At 56.6% G+C, this 20396-nt stretch overlaps 1 protein-coding gene across 1 annotated transcript in view; it reads right to left on the reverse strand.

Annotated features, from left to right (window-relative positions):
- Nucleotides 1–156: 156 nt before the first annotated feature.
- Nucleotides 157–20396, reverse strand: part of CHRNE (cholinergic receptor nicotinic epsilon subunit) — a 23362-nt gene continuing 3122 nt past the window's right edge. The window contains 13 exon segments of the mRNA XM_075577690.1: nucleotides 157–626; nucleotides 1533–1666; nucleotides 3181–3388; nucleotides 4803–4917; nucleotides 6634–6748; nucleotides 9000–9138; nucleotides 9140–9178; nucleotides 9180–9202; nucleotides 10152–10236; nucleotides 10238–10256; nucleotides 14129–14284; nucleotides 19724–19833; nucleotides 19972–20016. Coding sequence (XP_075433805.1) covers nucleotides 462–626; nucleotides 1533–1666; nucleotides 3181–3388; nucleotides 4803–4917; nucleotides 6634–6748; nucleotides 9000–9138; nucleotides 9140–9178; nucleotides 9180–9202; nucleotides 10152–10236; nucleotides 10238–10256; nucleotides 14129–14284; nucleotides 19724–19833; nucleotides 19972–20016 — 1353 coding nt within the window. The 3' untranslated portion in view covers nucleotides 157–461.

Consider the following 20396-nt stretch of genomic DNA (forward strand, 5'->3'; position numbering starts at 1 on the left):
GGGTCAGCCCTGTTTTGGGGTGAGAAGAGGGATTTTCCAGACACGTCCCGAGTTTGGACTTGATGCAATGAAAGACAGAAACGAGAGGAGTGACCCCGATAAAAGAAGGGGTGGGGGGGGGGGGGGGGAGTTGGAAGTGAAGTAAGACTTTGACAATAAATGGGAAAAACATTTTTACGGTAACATTGAGCGAGCGACAGTTGTGTCTTTGGCGAGTTTGGACGTTCTCGCCTCGGCTGGACAAAGGTCGTTCAAGGACATTCGGTGGAACATGCAGGCCACGCCCAGTGAAGGCCACCCGAATTAAAGGACACTCGCATCACACCCTGTGAGTAGCACTCAATGGGTGACTTCACTCCCCCAGCACGGTCACAGCACTCGCACTCAATGAGTGACACTTAAGTCTTCCGTGTTGGACAAACTGATGTCACTCAGCGGGTTATGTCCGCCTGGTCCTTCCCTCAAGGTTCGTAGAGGCGGTTGTCTCCCTCAAAGGGGTGGTCCGGGGCGTTGTTGAAGTGTCCCATGAGAAAGATGGCAAGTGTCCCCACGGCGAAAAGAGGCAGAGCTCCCCAAAAGCAGAGCGCATCCAACACCTTCCCCATCAGGATCCAATTCTCCATCTCCTGGGGAGGGGAGAGAGAGAGAGTGTGACTGTGTCACCCTGCGGGGGGAGGGACAGACTCATAGCTCCCTTCTGTCTGTTACTGTGTCACCCTGCGGGGGGAGGGACAGACTCATAGCTCCCTTCTGTCTGTCACTGTGTCACCCTGCGGGGGAGGGACAGGCTCATAGCTCCCTTCTGTCGGTGTCACTGTCACCCTGCGGGGGGAGGGACAGTCTCATAGCTCCCTTCTGTCTGTGTCACTGTGTCACACTGCGGGGGGAGGGACAGACTCATAGCTCCCTTCTGTTTGTGTCACTGTGTCACCCTGGGGGAGGAGGGACAGTCTCATAGCTCCCTTCTGGCTGTGTCACTGTGTCACCCTTCAGGGGGGAGGGACAGGCTCATAGCTCCCTTCTGTATGTGTCACTGTGTCACCCTGCGGGGGGAGGGACAGACTCATAGCTCCCTTCTGTGTCACTGTGTCACCCTGCAGGGGAGGGACAGACTCATAGCTCCCTTCTGTCTGTGTCACTGTGTCACCCTGCGGGGGGAGGGACAGGCTCATAGCTCCCTTCTGTCTGTCACTGTCACCCTGCGGGGGGAGGGACAGACTCATAGCTCCCTTCTGTCTGTGTCACTGTGTCACCCTGCGGGGGGAGGGACAGACTCATAGCTCCCTTCTGTATGTGTCACTGTGTCACCCTGCGGGGGGAGGGACAGGCTCATAGCTCCCTTCTGTCTGTCACTGTGTCACCCTGCGGGGGGAGGGACAGACTCATAGCTCCCTTCTGTATGTGTCACTGTGTCACCCTGCGGGGGGAGGGCCAGGCTCATAGCTCCCTTCTGTCTGTGTCACTGTGTCACCCTGCGGGGGGAGGGACAGACTCATAGCTCCCTTCTGTATGTGTCACTGTGCCCCACTCACCGCTCCTGTCACGTTCTGCTCCCTCGTACTCGCAGCGATAAAGTTACAGGCGTCCACACAGTCCTTTATTTCGGGGGCGCACTGGGCTAAGTTCCGATACAAGGTGGTCGTCACCCCCACATCAAAGCCGTCGCCTGTGGCAGAAAAGTGACAGGTTACAAGGCACCCCAATGAGCCCCCCCTTTCCTGCGCGTCACCCCCCGTCCTCGTCTAACCAGAGATTGGTTGAGAACGGTTCATAGTCTGGTGTCCAGTGAGTGTGACTCACAGAGGGTCTGATCTTCCCATCCCCCACTGAGTGTTACTCACTGAGTATACTGCGAGTATTGGGCGTCCCCTTCCTGAGAATGAACACTGAGTGAGCGATGGCTGAGTGCGGCGACCTCTTGAGTATGAAGGTTACTCACTCAATGTCTAGAAACAGAAAAATACTAACGGCTCAACCTTAGTAACAACCAGGTAACGGTGAAGTATCCAGACCTGTGGGATGCACGGGGTAATAGCACGCTGATATGTGTTTGATATGTAGCCCAGGTGTATTAACACCAGGTAACCCCAGCATTATTTGAAGACTGTCTGTGTGCCTTGTTGAAGTAGGGATATTTTGGCTGAGTGCAGATCTGGGGAATCTCTTTGGATCCCTCTTGGATCTCCGTGTACATCTCACTTCATGTCTAGCATGGAGCACGAGGTGTTCCCGTTGAGTATTACGTGTTGACTGACCCACTCAATGAGGTGTCACCCATTGAGTATCTATTATTGGGTGAGTGTTCGCAATTGAATGTTGCACAAGATGAATCTTGCCCATTGAGTATGTGTTACCCATCGATTGCTTCACCCACTGTGTATGCGGGTTCCCTATTGAGTGTGTATCACATTTAGTGTGTTACCCGGCTAGTGTGAGTGCCACACACTGAGTACGTGTCGCCCATGTGTAACTCACGGAGTATTCATCTCACCCATGGCTTCTGTCCCTCACCCCTGTGTCCCCATAGTTACCTTCTCACACCAGTTGCACCTGGCTACCCGCCTCACCCCTGTGGCCCCTGGGCTCCCTTCTCACTCTTGGGGCCCATCCTCATCAATGCACTTCGCTACCCCTGCCCCCCACCTCAGGGTGTCCTCTCCTTACCCTTGGGGCCTCCCATCGTTGCCCCTTCCACCCCTTGGCTCCCCTCTTTGCCCTTTCAGCCCAATGCCCCCCTGTGGCCCCTGAGGCTTCCCCTGAATGTTGTGACACTTGAGGTCCCTCCTTACCCTTGTCGCCCTCAGAACCTCCCCACCTTACCCCTCTGACCCCTGGTTCTTCCTCTCGCCTCTATCCCCCCTTCCCCCCTCCTCATCCCAGGGCCTCCCCTCCTCTTGTGGCCCTCATGGTCCCTCTGTACCCCTGTGACCCCTGGATCCTCCCCACCTCGCCCCCATGACCCCTGGTTCTTCCCCTCACCTCTATGCCCCATGATCTCCCTCCTCACCCCAGGGCCTCACCTCTGTGGCCCTTGAGGACCCTTACCCCTGTGACCTCCCAGAGCCTCCCTAACTTACCCCTATGACCTCCGGTTCTTCCTCTCACCTCTATGCCCCACGAGCCTCCCCCCCCCCTCATCCCAGGGCCTCCCCTTATGTGTCCCTCAAGGTCCCTCCGTACCCCTGTGGCCCCCGGGGCCCCTGGTCATCCCGTGCCGCTCTCTCTGCCTCTCGAACATCAGCTCGCTCCTGGGTTTCCTCAGCACGTACTCCTCCGCCTTCAGCATGATGCCCAGCGAGCTGCGCCTCCGCTCGCGCGGGGTCTCCGCCGCCTCCTCGCAGGGCTCCACCGTCATCCGCAGGTGCCGCGGTAACACCTCCAGGAGCATCTGCCCGGCGAGGAACACGGGGGGGGGGGGGGAGAAAGTAATGGGAGTACTGGTAGGGTCCAATGAGAGTACTGGGAGTATTAATGGAGAGCGATGGCAGTATCAATGAAGAATACAGGGAGTATTAATGGAGAGCGATGGCAGTATCAATGAAGGATACAGGGAGTATTAATGGAGAGTGCTGGCAGCATAAATCAAGAGTACTTGTATGAATCATGACAGGGTGGGTCAAGTTCCTATCTGCCGTGAAATACTACGTACCACTCGTAGTATTAATGAATGTATGTACCACTGGCAGTATTAATGAATGTATGTACCACTGGCAGTATTAATTTCGAGCACTGGTAATATGCAGCATGCTAGTGAGTCAAATTGTTACTAGTACACTACTATCAGTAGTATTCTAAGTACTACTAGCAATATTTAATACTTCTCTTTCAGTAGACTTATCAGTACAGATAATGTGTAATACTTTACCAGTCATAGTAGTATCAGTACTGGGAGTGTTACTTAATATTCCACCGTATCTAATGTTATTAGTACTCCTGGTAGTAATTGATGCTTGTCTAGTAGTGGTATTGTCAGTACTGCTAGCATAATTTAATACGTTACTTCTAGTAATGTTATCAGTGCTTCTAGCAATGTTTAATACTTCACTATCAGTAGTAGCCTTAAGTACTACAAGCAATATTTAATACTTCACTATCAGTAGTAGCCTTAAGTACTACAAGCAATATTTAATACTTCACTATCAGGAATAGTCTTAAGTACTACAAGCAATATTTAATACTTCACTATCAGTAATAGCCTTAAGTACTACTAGCAATATTTAATACTTCACTATCAGTAATAGCCTTAAGTACTACTAGCAATATTTAATACTTCACCATCTTTAGTAGTTCCAGCGCTGCTAGTATTAAAGGATACTTCACTCTTGGTAGCATTAGAAGTACTTCTAGTATTTATGTAAAACTTCAACTCTGTAGTAGTTTCATACTAGTCCGTATTGGCAGCAAAGACGGCTAGCATTATTTCATCCTGTGCGTCTCGGCGGGGTTTTTTAATACTGTGATGCTTGTATAATGCTCTCAGTGGGAGTATTATGATACTGCTAGGGCTGTCAATTGGAGTATGGAATGCTACGATGTTGCTAATACTGTGAGTGAGAGTATTGAACACCGTGATATTGCCAGTACTTTCAGTGGGAGTAATGAATACTGCAGTGTTGCTAGTACTCTGTTACTGCGCTATTGCTAGCACTCCCAGTTGGAGAACATAATATGAAGATGCTGCTAGTACTCTCAGAAGAAGTTTGTAATACTGCGGCATTGCTGGCACTCGGTCGGAGTACTCTCGGTCGGAGTACTCTCGGTCGGAGTACTCTCTGTGGGAGTATTAATGGGCGTGGCCTCACGTGTTTGATGCTGGAGCTCATGCTATGGGTACTGGGCGTCCGGAGAGACACGTTAAGGACGATGACACAGTTCAGGACGATGAGCGTAGACACGAACATAGCAAAGATCAGAAACCTGCAAGAGATACGGAGTATTAGATGAGAGGGATTAATTACTCAATTAATCAATTTATTAATACATGCATTACCTTCATAATAATAATAATAGCATGTTCTTGTATAGCACTGCTATTTTTACGTAGCCCTTTAGCTTATACATTTTGTTAATTTATTAATTGGTAATCAATCAACCAATTAGTTCAATCATTCAGTGTCATTAAATACCACAATACATGTATCAATCAATTAATGTATTAATTGCTGAGTTTATTGTTTGACAGCTTCAATCAATGAATGAAATGATTGATATATTAATTGTGGCATTTATAAACTGAGTGATGAATGAATTGATTAATTGATTGGAATTGAATGGCTGAGCTTATTGATTGGCAGTCAACAATTAGCTAATGATTATCAATATATCAGTCAATCAACTAATCAATCAGCCATTGCATTGACTAACTGGACTGTCAATCAGCTCATCAATTGAATAATGTACGAAATTGACCAATCTATACATGTATAAATCTAATTGATCAATATCAGTTTATCAATCAATTTGTTTACAAATCAATTTATCAACCATTTGATTCTACAATAACATGTCAATCAATTGATGAATTCATGAACCTATCAATCTGTAAATCAATGAATGTATCAATCAGGCAATCCATTTATCAATAATTAGGAAGTCTATTAATCAATTTATTGAGTAATCAATCGATTAATCAGTTAGTCATCCAATTCCACAATTAACATATCAATTAATAAACTAATTGATTAATTATGTAAGCTTGCAATCAATAAACTCAACAATATATGAATCAATAATGAAGTCCTCAATAAATCTGTTTATTAATCATTAATCAAATACATTTATTTATTCAACAATACATCAACCAGGCAACACAATTATTATTCACCAATTCATTAATTTATCAATTTCAAAATCAATAAATCGATCAATAATCAATGGTCAGATACTGAATTCATCAATAGATCCATTAATCAATGTATCATTCAGCCCTTCAATGTCATGAATAACCTATCAATCATTCGTCTATTTATTTATGAATCTGTCAATATCCATGAATAAAATGAGAGACTGATCCGTGAATTGATTGATATTCGTTGTGGAATTGAATTTTTCTGTTTTGATCATTTGATCGATTGGTTGATTAATGAATACATTGATTAATACATTAACCAAATAATGAAATCGCGGATTGCGTAATTGATTAATACAATGATTGACACATAATCACGGATAGGGTAATTCATTGAGTCATTTATTGATTGGTTAATGAAATTGATTGAGTAATCTATATCGGTCAGTCGGTCAGTGCTTAATGAGCACACCACACACACACACACACCACACACACAGACCCCACACACACCCACCACACACACACACACACCTACACCACACACACACACACACACACACACAGACCCCACACACCCCACAGCACCCACACACCAACACACACACCACACCACACCACACACACACACACACACACACACACAGACCCCACACACAACCCACACACACACACACACCTCCTTCACACACACACACACACACACACACACACACACACACACACACACACACACACACACACACACACACACACACACACACACCACACCCACACACACCACACACACACACACACACACACACACACCACACACACACACACACACACACACGTGGACTCACTTCCCGATGAGTGGGATACTGAGGGATGTCTCTGGAACCTTCTGAGCAATGAGGAAGAGGAAGACAGTCTGAGCTAGGAGCACGGAGACAGACACTGTGCACTTCTGCCCTCCAGCTAGGGGGGGGAGAGAGAGGGGAGAAAGAGAGGGGTTGGAGAGAGAGAGAGGGGGGGAGAGAGAGGGAGGGAGAGGGGGGGAGAGAGGTGGAGAGGAGAGGGGAGAAAGAGAGGGTTGGGAGAGAGAGGGGGAGAGGGGGGGAGAAAGAGAGGGGTTGGGAGAGAGAGAGGGGGGAGAGAGGGAGGAGAGAGGGGGGGGAGAGAGGGAGGGAGAGGGGGGGGAGAGAGGGAGGGAGAGGGGGGATAGAGGTAGGGAGAGGGGGGGAGAGAGAGGGGAGAAAGAGAGGGGTTGGGAGAGAGAGAGGGAGGGAGAGAGGGGGGGAGAAAGGAGAGGGGTTGGGAGAGAGGGAGAGAGGGGTTGGGAGAGAGAGACGGGGGGAGGGAGAGAGGAGAAAGAGGGGTTGGGAGAGGGGGAGAGGGGTTGGAGAGGGGGGAGAGGGGGGGGAGAGGGAGGGAGAGAGAGGAGAAAGAGAGGGGTTGGGAGAGAGAGAGGGGGGGGAGAGAGGGAGGGAGAGGGGGAGAGAGAGAGGTGAAAGAGGGGTTGGGAGAGAGAGAGGGGGAGAGGGGGAAGAGAGGGGGGAGAGAGAGGAGAAAGAGAGGGGTGGGAAGAGAGAGAGGGGGAGGGAGAGAGCAGAATAAGGGGGGGAGAGAGCAGAATAAGGGGGGGAGAGAAGGGGGGGGAGGGAGCAGAGGAGAGAGGGGGGAGAGCAAAGTGAGGGTGGGGGGAGAGAAAGGGGTAGGAGGAGGGGAATGAGAGCATACAGGGTTAGATTGTAAACACAGATGACTTTCTCCATATTCAGCTGTCAGTTCACATGGCTACAGTATGTCATCCCACCCCCCCCCCCCCCCATGGCTATGTCTCCCCCTCCCCCTCTCCCCCATGGCTATGTCTCATCTTGCCCCCCCCCCCCCATGGCTATGTCTCATCTTGCCCCCTCCCCCCCCCCCATGGCTATGTCTCATCTCGCCCCCCCCCCCCCCCATGGCTGTCAGTACACCCGGCTGCCTGTCGGGACACCTGGCTGCCTGTCGCACACCCGGCTGCCTGTCGGCACACCCGGCTATCTGTCGGCACACCGGCTGCCTGACGGGCACACCCGGCTGCCTGTCGGCACACCCGGCTATCTGTCGGCACACCCGGCTGCCTGTCGGCACCCGACAGGCTGTCGGCAAACCCGGCTGCCTGTCGGCACACCCGGCTATCTGTCGGGCACACCGGCTGCCTGTCGGCACACCCGGGCTGCCTGTCGGCACACCGGCTGCCTGTCGGCACACCCGGCTGCCTGTCGGCACACCCCGGCTATCTGTCGGCACACCGGCTGCCTGTCGGCACACCCCGGCTGCCTGTCGCACACCCGGCTGCCTGTCGGCACACCGGCTATCTGTCGGCACACCGGCTGCCTGTCGGCACACCCGGCTGCCTGTCGGCACACCGGCTATCTGTCGGCACACCCGGCTATTCTGTCGGCACACCCGGCTGCCTGTCGGCACACCCGGGCGTGCCTGTCGGGACACCCGGCTGCCTGTCGGGACACCCGGCTGCCTGTCGGCACACCCGGCTGCCTGTCGGCACACCCGGCTGCCTGTCGGCACACCCGGCTATCTGTCGGCACACGGCTGCCTGTCGGCACTCCCGGCTGCCTGTCGGCACACCCGGCTATCTGTCGGCACACCCGGCTATCTGTCGGCACACCGGCTGCCTGTCGGCACACCCGGCTATCTGTCGGCACACCGGCTGCCTGTCGGCACACCCGGCTATCTATCGGCACACCCGACTGCCTGTCGGCACACCCGGCTATCTGTCGGCACACCGGCTGCCTGTCGGCACACCCGGCTGCCTGTCGGCACACCCGGCTGCCTGTCGCACACCCAGCTATCTGTCGGCACACCCGGCTATCTGTCGGCACACCCGGCTTTATCTGTCGGCCACACCCGGCTATCTGTCGGCACACCCGGCTGCCTGTCGGCACACCCGGCTATCTGTCGGCACACCGGCTGCCTGTCGGCACACCCGGCTGCCTGTCGGCACACCCGGCTGCCTGTCGGCACACCCCGGCTATCTGTCGGCACACCCGGCTATCTGTCCGGCACACCGGCTGTCTGTCGGCACACCCGGCTGCCTGTCGGCAACACCCGGCTATCTGTCGGCACACCCGGCTATCTGTCGGCACACCCGGCTGCCTGTCGGCACACCCGGCTGCCAGTCGGCACACCCGGCTGCCAGTCGGCACCCCCGGCTATGTCTCACCCTTGGCGGGCAGGAAGTACACCACCACCACGATGGAGGAGATGAGCACGCAGGGCGCGATGATGTTGATGATGTAGAAGAGCGGTTTGCGCTGGATAATCAGGCAGAAGAAGATCTCCTGGTATTCCAGGTCATCCGGGGGAGAAGCTCAGGTTCACGATCTTCCGGGCCGGGCGGTTGCTTAATCGCCCACTCCCCGTTCTCTGAGGGGGGGGAGAGGGGGGGAGAGCGGGAGAGGGAGGGGGGTTACAGGGAGTGGGAGAGGGGAGGGCGGAGAGCGGGAGAAAGTGAGAGGGAGGGGGGTTACAGGGAGAGGGAGAGGGAGGGGGGGAGAGCGGGAGAAAGTGAGAGGAGGGGGGAGACAGTGAGGGGGAGAGCAGGAGAAAGAGAGGGAGGGGGTTACAGGGAGGGGAGAGAGGGAGGAGGGAGGGAGAGCGGGAGAAAGTGTGAGGGAGGGGGTGAGAGCGGAGAAAGTGAGAGGGAGGGTGGTTACAGGGAGGGGAAAGAGGGGGGAGGGGGAGAGCAGGAGAAAGTGAGAGGGATGGAGGGGGGAGAGTGAGGGGGAGACGGTGGAGAGGGAGGGGGGAGACAATGAGGGGGGGAAACCATGAGGGGAGAGAGGGAGAAGGAGGGAGGGAGTTTACAGGGAGGAGGGAGGACAGTGAGGGAGGGGGGAGACAGTGAAGGGGGAGATAGGGAGAGGGGGGTGGAGGAGTTGAGGGGGGAGGGTAGAGGGGAGGGAGGGGTCGAGAAAAATGAGGGAGGAACGGAGAAAGAGGGGAAGAGAGAGGGGGAGAAATGTCGGAGAATCCTTATATAGGGTCATAGTCCCTCCTATATAGGGACAGGAAATCCCTCTTATACAGGGTCGAGGGGGTCCTTCTTATATAAAGTCCCTTCTTACATAGCGTCAGGGAGTGCGTCTCATATAGGGTCACAGACCCTCTTATACAGGGGTCGGGGGGGTCCCCTCTTATACAGGGGTCAGGGGGGTCCCTCTTATACAGGGTCGGGGGGGTCCCTCTTATACAGGGTTGGGGGGTCCCTCTTATTACAGGGTCGGGGGGGTCCCTCTTTATACAGGGTTGGGGGGTCCCTCTTATACAGGGTCGGGGGGTCCCCCCTTATAAGGCAGGGTCCGGGGAAGGTTACCTGTGAACGCTTCGGGGTCGATATCCACCCACTCAATCACGGCCTGGGTCTCCGTGTCCAGCGCCAGCTGCAGATCTATCTCCCTGTGCATTGTACGTCTGGGACCTGCGGGCACAGACACCGCCTCTAGGACTGGCACAGACACAGCCGGGCACCTCTAGGACTGGCACAGACACAGCCTCTAGGACTGGCACAGACACAGCCTCTAGGACTGGCACAGACACAGCCTCTAGGACTGGCACAGACACAGCCTCTGGGACTGGCACAGACACAGCCGGGCACCTCTAGGACTGGCACAGACACAGCCTCTAGGACTGGCACAGACACAGCCTCTAGGACTGGCACAGACCACAGCCCGGGCACCTCTAGGGCTGGCACAGGGGAGACACAGCCGGGCACCTCTAGGGCTGGCACAGGGAGACACAGTCGGGTCACCTCTAGGTGGCACAGGGGAGACACAGCCGGGCACCTCTTAGGTGGCACGGGGGAGACACAGCCGGGCACCTCTAGGGGCTGGCACAGGGATACACAGCCTGGTACCTCTAGGGCTGCACAGGGATACACAGCCTGGTACCTCTAGGGCTGGCACAGGGATACACAGCCTGGTACCTCTAGGTGGCACAGGGGAGACACAGCCGGGCACCTCTAGGGCTGGCACAGGGGAGACACAGCCGGGCAAATCTAGGGCTGGCACAGGGGAGACACAGCCAGGCACCTCTAGGGCTGGCACAGGGGAGACACAGCCGGGCACCTCTAGGGCTGGCACAGGGGAGACACAGCCGGGCACCTCTAGGGCTGGCACAGGGGAGACAGCCGGGCACCTCTAGGACTGGCACCTCTAGGGCTGGCACAGGGGAGACAGCCGGGCACCTCTAGGGCTGGCACAGGGAGACACAGCCGGGCACCTCTAGGGCTGGCACAGGGGAGACACAGCCGGGCACCTCTAGGACTGGCACAGGGGAGACACAGCCGGGCACCTCTAGGGCTGGCACAGGGGAGACACAGCCGGGCACCTCTAGGGCTGGCACAGGGGAGACACAGCCGGGCACCTCTAGGACTGGCACAGGGGGAGACACAGCCGGGCGCCTCTAGGACTGGCACAGACACAGCCGGGCACCTCTAGGGCTGGCACAGGATTACACAGCCTGGTACCTCTAGGGCTGGCCCAGGGATACACAGCCGGGCACCTCTAGGGCTGGCATAGGGGATACACAGCCTGGCACCTCTAGGGCTGGCACAGGGGGATAGCACAGCCTGGTACCTCTAGGGGCTGGCATAGGGGATACACAGCCTGGCACCTCTAGGGGCTGGCACAGGGGGATACACAGCCGGGCACCTCTAGGGCTGGCACAGGGGAGACAGCCGGGCACCTCTAGGTGGCACAGGGATACACAGCCCGGGCACCTCTAGGGCTGGCACAGGGGAGACAGCCGGGCACCTCTAGGGCTGGCACAGGGGAGACACAGCCGGGCACCTCTAGGGCTGGCACAGGGGAGACACAGCCGGGGCGCCTCTAGGACTGGCACAGACACAGCCGGGCACCTCTAGGGCTGGCACAGGGATACACAGCCTGGTACCTCTAGGGCTGGCCCAGGGATACACAGCCGGGCACCTCTAGGACTGGCACAGACACAGCCGGGCACCTCTAGGGCTGGCACAGGGATACACAGCCTGGTACCTCTAGGGCTGGCCCAGGGATACACAGCACGGGCACCTCTAGGGCTGGCACAGGGGATACACAGCCTGGCACCTCTAGGGCTGGCACAGGGGGATACACAGCCGGGCACCTCTAGGGGCTGGCACAGGGGAGACACAGCCGGGCACCTCTAGGGCTGGCACAGGGATACACAGCCTCGGGTACCTCTAGGGCTGGCACAGGATACACAGCCTGGTACCTCTAGGGCTGGCCCAGGGATACACAGGCCTGGTACCTCTAGGGCTGGCACAGGGGATACACAGCCTGGTACCTCTAGGGCTGGCACAGGGATACACAGGCCTGGTACCTCTAGGGCTGGCACAGGGGATACACAGCCTGGTACCTCTAGGGCTGGCACAGGGATACACAGCCGGGCACCTCTAGGGCTGGCACAGGGATACACAGCCTGGCACCTCTAGGGCTGGCACAGGGGGGATACACAGCCGGGCACCTCTAGGGCTGGCACAGGGATACACAGCCTGGTACCTCTAGGGGCTGGCACAGGGATACACAGCCTGGTACCTCTAGGTGGCACAGGGGAGACACAGCCGGGCACCTCTAGGGCTGGCACAGGGATACACAGCCTGGTACCTCTAGGGCTGGCACAGGGATACACAGCCTTGGTACCTCTAGGGCTGGCACAGGGATACACAGCCGGGCACCTCTAGGTGGCACAGGGGAGACACAGCCGGGCACCTCTAGGGCTGGCACAGGGGAGACACAGCCAGGCACCTCTAGGGCTGGCACAGGGGAGACACAGCCGGGCACCTCTAGGGCTGGCACAGGGGAGACACAGCCAGGCACCTCTAGGGCTGGCACAGGGGAGACACAGCCGGGCACCTCTAGGGCTGGCACAGGGGAGACACAGCCGGGCACCTCTAGGGCTGGCACAGGGGAGACACAGCCTGGCACCTCTAGGGCTGGCACAGGGGAGACACAGCCTGGCACCTCTAGGGCTGGCACAGGGGAGACACAGCCAGGCACCTCTAGGGCTGGCACAGGGGAGACACAGCCGGGCACCTCTAGGGCTGGCACAGGGGAGACAGCCGGGCACCTCTAGGGCTGGCACAGGGGAGACAGCCGGGCACCTCTAGGGCTGGCACAGGGGAGACAGCCGGGCACCTCTAGGGCTGGCACAGGGGAGACACAGCCAGGCACCTCTAGGGCTGGCACAGGGGAGACACAGCCGGGCACCTCTAGGGCTGGCACAGGGGAGACACAGCCGGGCACCTCTAGGGCTGGCACAGGGGAGACACAGCCGGGCACCTCTAGGGCTGGCATAGGGGAGACACAGCCGGGCACCTCTAGGGCTGGCACAGGGGAGACACAGCCGGGCACCTCTAGGGCTGGCACAGGGGAGACACAGCCGGGCGCCTCTAGGACTGGCACAGACACAGCCGGGCACCTCTAGGGCTGGCACAGGGATACACAGCCTGGTACCTCTAGGGCTGGCCCAGGGATACACAGCCGGGCACCTCTAGGGCTGGCATAGGGGATACACAGCCTGGCACCTCTAGGGCTGGCACAGGGATACACAGCCTGGTACCTCTAGGGCTGGCCCAGGGATACACAGCCGGGCACCTCTAGGGCTGGCATAGGGGATACACAGCCTGGTACCTCTAGGGCTGGCACAGGGATACACAGCCGGGCACCTCTAGGGCTGGCACAGGGGATATACACAGCCTGGTACTTCTAGGGCTGGCACAGGGATACACAGCCTGGCACCTCTAGGGCTGGTACAGGGGGATACACAGCCGGGCACCTCTAGGGCTGGCACAGGGATACAGAGACACAGCCGGGCACCTCTAGGACTGGCACAGGGGAGACACAGCCGGGCACCTCTAGGACTGGCACAGGGGAGACACAGCCTGGCACCTCTAGGACTGGCACAGCCGGGCACCTCTAGGACTGGCACAGCCGGGCACCTCTAGGGCTGGCACAGGGATACACAGCCTGGCACCTCTAGGACTGGCACAGCCGGGCACCTCTAGGGCTGGCACAGGGATACACAGCCTGGCACCTCTAGGACTGGCACAGCCGGGCACCTCTAGGGCTGGCATAGGGGATACACAGCCTGGCACCTCTAGGGCTGGCACAGGGATACACAGCCGGGCACCTCTAGGGCTGGCACAGGGATACACAGCCTGGTACCTCTAGGACTGGCACAGCCGGGCACCTCTAGGACTGGCACAGGGATACACAGCCGGGCACCTCTAGGACTGGCACAGCCGGGCACCTCTAGGACTGGCACAGCCGGGCACCTCTAGGACTGGCACCTCACCTGAATACCAAGGAGCAGTTCTGCCAGTCGAACGGGAAGTAGGTGACCTCGATGCTGCACGTGCTGCGGAAGATGGCGGGCGGCAGCCAGTACATGTCTCCCGTGGCATAGACAAGCACGTTGGCATAATACGCCACGTCAAACTTCCCATCGATGCTGCAACATGAGACACCGTGTCACCCTGCGGGGGGAGGGGCTCCTTATCACCCTGCGGGGGGAGGGGCTCCGTGTCACCCTGCGGGGGGAGGGGCTCCGTGTCACCCTGCGGGGGGAGGGGCTCCGTGTCACCCTGCGGGGGGGAGGGGCTCCGTGTCACCCTGCGGGGGGAGGGGCTCCGTGTCACCCTGCGGGGGGGAGGGGCTCCGTGTCACCCTGCGGGGGGAGGGGCTCTGTGTCACCCTGCGGGGGGAGGGGCTCCGTGTCACCCTGCGGGGGGAGGGGCTCCGTGTCACCCTGCGGGGGGAGGGGTTCCGTGTCACCCTGCGGGGGGGAGGGGCTCCGTGTCACCCTGCGGGGGGGAGGGGCTCCGTGTCACCCTGCGGGGGGAGGGGCTCCGTGTCACCCTGCGGGGGGAGGGGCTCCGTGTCACACTGCGGGGGGAGGGGCTCCGTGTCACCCTGCGGGGGGAGGGGCACCGTGTCACACTGCGGGGGGAGGGGCTCCGTGTCAACCTGCGGGGGGAGGGACAGGCTCATAGCTCCCTTCTGTCTGTGTCACTGTGTCACCCTGCGGGGGGAGGGACAGACTCATAGCTCCCTTCTGTCTGTGTCACTGTGTCACCCTGCGGGGGGAGGGACAGCCTCATAGCTCCCTTCTGTCTGTGTCACTGTGTCACCCTGCGGGGGGAGGGACAGACTCATAGCTCCCTTCTGTCTGTGTCACTGTGTCACCCTGTGGGGGGAGGGACAGGCTCATAGCTCCCTTCTGTCTGTGTCACTGTGTCACCCTGCGGGGGGAGGGACAGACTCATAGCTCCCTTCTGTCTGTGTCACTGTGTCACCCTGCGGGGGAGGGACAGACTCATAGCTCCCTTCTGTCTGTGTCACCGTGTCACCCTGCGGGAGGAGGGACAGGCTCATAGCTCCCTTCTGTCTGTGTCACTGTGTCACCCTGCGGGGGAGGGACAGACTCATAGCTCCCTTCTGTCTGTGTCACTGTGTCACCCTGCGGGGGGAGGGACAGACTCATAGCTCCCTTCTGTCTGTGTCACTGTGTCACCCTGCGGGGGGAGGGACAGACTCATAGCTCCCTTCTGTCTGTGTCACCCTGCGGGGGGAGGGAGAGGCTCATAGCTCCCTTCTGTCTGTGTCACTGTGTCACCCTGCGGGGGGAGGGACAGACTCATAGCTCCCTTCTGTCTGTGTCACCCTGCGGGGGGAGGGAGAGACTCATAGCTCCCTTCTGTCTGTGTCACCCTGCGGGGGGAAGGAGAGGCTCATAGCTCCCTTCTGTCTGTGTCACTGTGTCACCCTGCGGGGGGAGGGACAGGCTCATAGCTCCCTTCTGTCTGTGTCACTGTGTCACCCTGCGGGGGGAGGGACAGACTCATAGCTCCCTTCCGTCCGTGTCACTGTGTCACCCTGCGGGGGGAGGGACAGACTCATAGCTCCCTTCCGTCCGTGTCACTGTGTCACCCTGCGGGGGGGAGGGACAGACTCATAGCTCCCTTCCGTCCGTGTCACTGTGTCACCCTGCGGGGGGGAGGGACAGACTCATAGCTCCCTTCTGTCCGTGTCACTGTGTCACCCTGCGGGGGGGAGGGACAGGCTCATAGCTCCCTTCTGTCTGTGTCACCCTGCGGGGGGAGGGACAGGCTCATAGCTCCCTTCCGTCCGTGTCACTGTGTCACCCTGCGGGGGGGAGGGACAGACTCATAGCTCCCTTCTGTCCGTGTCACTGTGTCACCCTGCGGGGGGGAGGGACAGACTCATAGCTCCCTTCTGTCTGTGTCACTGTGTCACCCTGCGGGGGGGGGGGGGGGGGACAGGCTCATAGCTCCCTTCTGTCTGTGACACTGTGTCACCCTGCGGGGGGAGGGACAGACTCATAGCTCCCTTCTGTCTGTGTCACTGTGTCACACTGCGGGGGAAGGGACAGACTCATAGCTCCCTTCTGTCTGTGTCACTGTGTCACCCTGCGGGGGAGGGACAGACTCATCGCTCCCTTCTGTCTGTGTTACTGTGTTACCCTGCGGGGGGAGGGACAGACTCATAGCTCCCTTCCGTCCGTGTCACTGTGTCACCCTGCGGGGGGAGGGACAGACTCATAGCTCCCTTCCGTCCGTGTCACTGTGTCACCCTGTTGTGGGAGGGGCAGATTCATAGTAATTTTTTTAATTATTAATTGGTATGTTTGAGCTGGATTCTACTATCAATTGCTACAGATTTTAAAACGTATTAATTGGTATGTCTCCTTCAATTTGCGAGATCCTAAAATGTAATTAACAATTTGGTGTGTCTGAGTTGATTAGGCAGACCCCTCCCTTAATTGTTAGTCAAAGGGACTGTGTTTTAGAGTACTTAAGGCAGGATACCGTGGCTGTGTGTAACATTTCAGTGTGTGGAGTTAAACTTGGAGGTGACATTGGAGGTGACGATTGGAGGAAGATCGGGGCTCCGGACAACAACTCTGCAGCTGCGAGAACTTTACTTTCTAAAAGCTGTGATTCTTTGTACTCTTCCTATCCCCCTATACCTGGGAAGTCTCTCCTCCTGCATCTCACTATGCCCTCTCCTCCTGCATCTCACTATGCCCTCTCCTCCTGCATCTCACTATGCCCTCTCCTCCTGCATCTCACTATGCCCTCCCTCCTGCATCTCACTATGCCCTCTCCTCCTGCATCTCACTATGCCCTCTCCTCCTGCATCTCACTATGCCCTCTCCTCCTGCATCTCACTATGCCCTCTCCTCCTGCGTCTCACTATGCCCTCTCCTCCTGTATCTCACTATGCCCTCCCTCCTGTATCTCACTATGCCCTCCCTCCTGCATCTCACTATGCCCTCTCCTCCTGCATCTCACTATGCCCTCTCCTCCTGCGTCTCACTATGTCCTCTCCTCCTGCATCTCACTATGCCCTCTCCTCCTGCATCTCACTATGCCCTCTCCTCCTGTATCTCACTATGCCCTCTCCTCCTGCATCTCACTATGCCCTCTCCTCCTGTATCTCACTATGCCCTCTCCTCCTGCATCTCACTATGCCCTCTCCTCCTGCATCTCACTATGCCCTCTCCTCTTGCATCTCACTATGCCCTCTCCTCCTGTATCTCACTATGCCCTCTCCTCCTGCATCTCACTATGCCCTCTCCTCCTGCATCTCACTATGCCCTCTCCTCCTGCATCTCACTATGCCCTCTCCTCCTGCATCTCACTATGCCCTCTCCTCCTGCATCTCACTATGCCCTCTCCTCCTGCATCTCACTATGCCCTCTCCTCCTGCATCTCACTATGCCCTCTCCTCCTGCGTCTCACTATGCCCTCTCCTCCTGCGTCTCACTATGCCCTCTCCTCCTGCATCTCACTATGCCCTCTCCTCCTGCATCTCACTATGCCCTCTCCTCCTGCGTCTCACTATGCCCTCTCCTCCTGCATCTCACTATGCCCTCTCCTCCTGCATCTCACTATGCCCTCTCCTCCTGCATCTCACTATGCCCTCTCCTCCTGCATCTCACTATGCCCTCTCCTCCTGCATCTCACTATGCCCTCTCCTCCTGCGTCTCACTATGCCCTCTCCTCCTGCATCTCACTATGACCTCACTCCTGTATCTCACTATGCCCTCTCCTCCTGTATCTCACTATGCCCTCCCTATAGCTGTTTACTGTTTCCTCACTCCTTGGTGAATGTCCCTGTTCTCTCCAACTTCCCCACTGCACCATTATTTATACACCTCTCTCCCAACAACTTCTTTACCCCGCAACAAAAATCACCCCCACAAATCCTCTATTCACACCCTCTATCTACTCCTTCCCGCTGCTGGGGATCTCCCCTAAGCCTGAACCCAGACATACACACCTGATCTCACCCACGCCTCCCTGCCATCTCTTCCCCTGTAAATGGTGTTAACCTTTTCATTTAACACTGACTAACCTTAAAACTTGCCCCACAAATAAAGCACCCCAACAGCCTGCACTCGTGGCTACTGTCCCACAATCACTCATACCACCCATTGTGGCCAAGCACTGCCATCTACAGCACTTACTCCCTCACCTGCTGTCTCTGTAAGTTCCTCATCAAACCTCTTAGATTGTAAGCTCTTCGGGGCAGGGATTTCATTTCCCATTGTCTGATTTTTGCTGCACTTATTGTATTATAATTCCCTGTACTATATTCTTTGTGAAGCGCTGAGTACTCTTTTGGCGCCATATAAATAAAGACATACAATACAATAGCTCCCTTCTGTCTGTGTCATTGTGTCACCCTTTGGGGGGAGGGACAGACTCATAGCTCCCTTCTGTCTGTGTCACTGTGTCACCCTGCGGGGGGAGTGACAGACTCATAGCTCCCTTCTGTCTGTGTCACTGTGTCACCCTGCGGGGGGAGGGACAGACTCATAGCTCCCTTCTGTCTGTGTCACTGTGTCACCCTGCGGGGGGAGGGACAGACTCATAGCTCCCTTCTGTCTGTGTCACACTGCGGGGGGAGGGACAGACTCATAGCTCCCTTCTGTCTGTGTCACTGTGTCACCCTGCGGGGGGAGGGACAGACTCATAGCTCCCTTCTGTCTGTGTCACCCTGCGGGGGGAGGGACAGTCTCATAGCTCCCTTCTGTCTGTGTCACCCTGCGGGGGGAGGGACAGACTCATAGCTCCCTTCTGTCTGTGTCACTGTGTCACCCTGCGGGGGGAGGGACAGACTCATAGCTCCCTTCTGTCTGTGTCACCCTGCGGGGGGAGGGACAGTCTCATAGCTCCCTTCTGTCTGTGTCACCCTGCGGGGGGAGGGACAGACTCATAGCTCCCTTCTGTCTGTGTCACTGTGTCACCCTGCAGGGGGAGGGACAGTCTCATAGCTCCCTTCTGTCTGTGTCACTGTGTCACCCTGTGGGGGGAGGGACAGGCTCATAGCTCCCTTCTGTCTGTATCACTGTGTCACCCTGCGTGGGGAGGGACAGGCTCATAGCTCCCTTCTGTCTGTGTCACTGTGTCACCCTGCGGGGGGAGGGACAGACTCATAGCTCCCTTCTGTCTGTGTCACTGTGTCACCCTGCGGGGGGAGGGACAGGCTCATAGCTCCCTTCTGTCTGTGTCACTGTGTCACCCTGCGGGGGGAGGGACAGTTTCATAGCTCCCTTCTGTCTGTGTCACCCTGCGGGGGGAGGGACAGGCTCATAGCTCCCTTCTGTCTGTGTCACTGTGTCACCCTGCGGGGGGAGGGACAGACTCATAGCTCCCTTCTGTCTGTGTCACTGTGTCACCCTGCGGGGGGAGGGACAGGCTCATAGCTCCCTTCTGTCTGTGTCACTGTGTCACCCTGCGGGTGGAGGGATAGACTCATAGCTCCCTTCTGTCTGTTTCACTGTGTCACCCTGCGGGGGGAGGGACAGTCTCATAGCTCCCTTCTGTCTGTGTCACTGTGTCACCCTGCGGGGGTCACTCACTTATTCTCCAGGACAATGTCCGGTAGCCACACCATGTGGAAGGGGATGCGCAGAATCTCGATGCCATCATATTGGGTCACGTTCCAGGATAATCGATAATCCACCCATTCCTTGGGAAACCAATTCATTCATTTACAAGGCATCAATACTCACACACCCCTCTCCCTCCTCTCTCGCACACCCCCCTCCCCCTCCTTTCTCCCCCCCCCCCTCTCGCTGTTATTTATGATATATATATATATACTCACTAATTGTAGCCAGACGTTAGTTGTCAAAGTTTCTTCCTTTTCATTCTGAAAGAAAAAGAGCCATATTTAGTGTTTTTCAATTAACGAGGGAGGGTCCGTCCTATAAACAGAGACGCAGACCCTGTAACAGCCCTGTAGTTTATTTTGGATGTATGAGGGAGGGTCCGGACTATAAGCTGAGACGCAGACCCTATAAAATTCCTATAGTGTAAATGCGATAAATGAGGGAGGCTCCGCCCTATAAGCTGAGACACAGACCATATAAAAACCCTATAGTATGTAACACCTCTGAGTCGACCCTCCCTTAGTATAACCATAATCTGACCCAGCAGGTGAGACTAGTCTATATATTATCCAGTATTCCGGCCCTATTGGGAGCCCCGAGGTCCTCATCCTTAGAGGAGGTCATCATCCTTAGAGGAGTT

This window comes from Ascaphus truei, chromosome 20 (assembly GCF_040206685.1).
Source record: "Ascaphus truei isolate aAscTru1 chromosome 20, aAscTru1.hap1, whole genome shotgun sequence".
Lineage (NCBI taxonomy): Eukaryota > Metazoa > Chordata > Amphibia > Anura > Ascaphidae > Ascaphus > Ascaphus truei.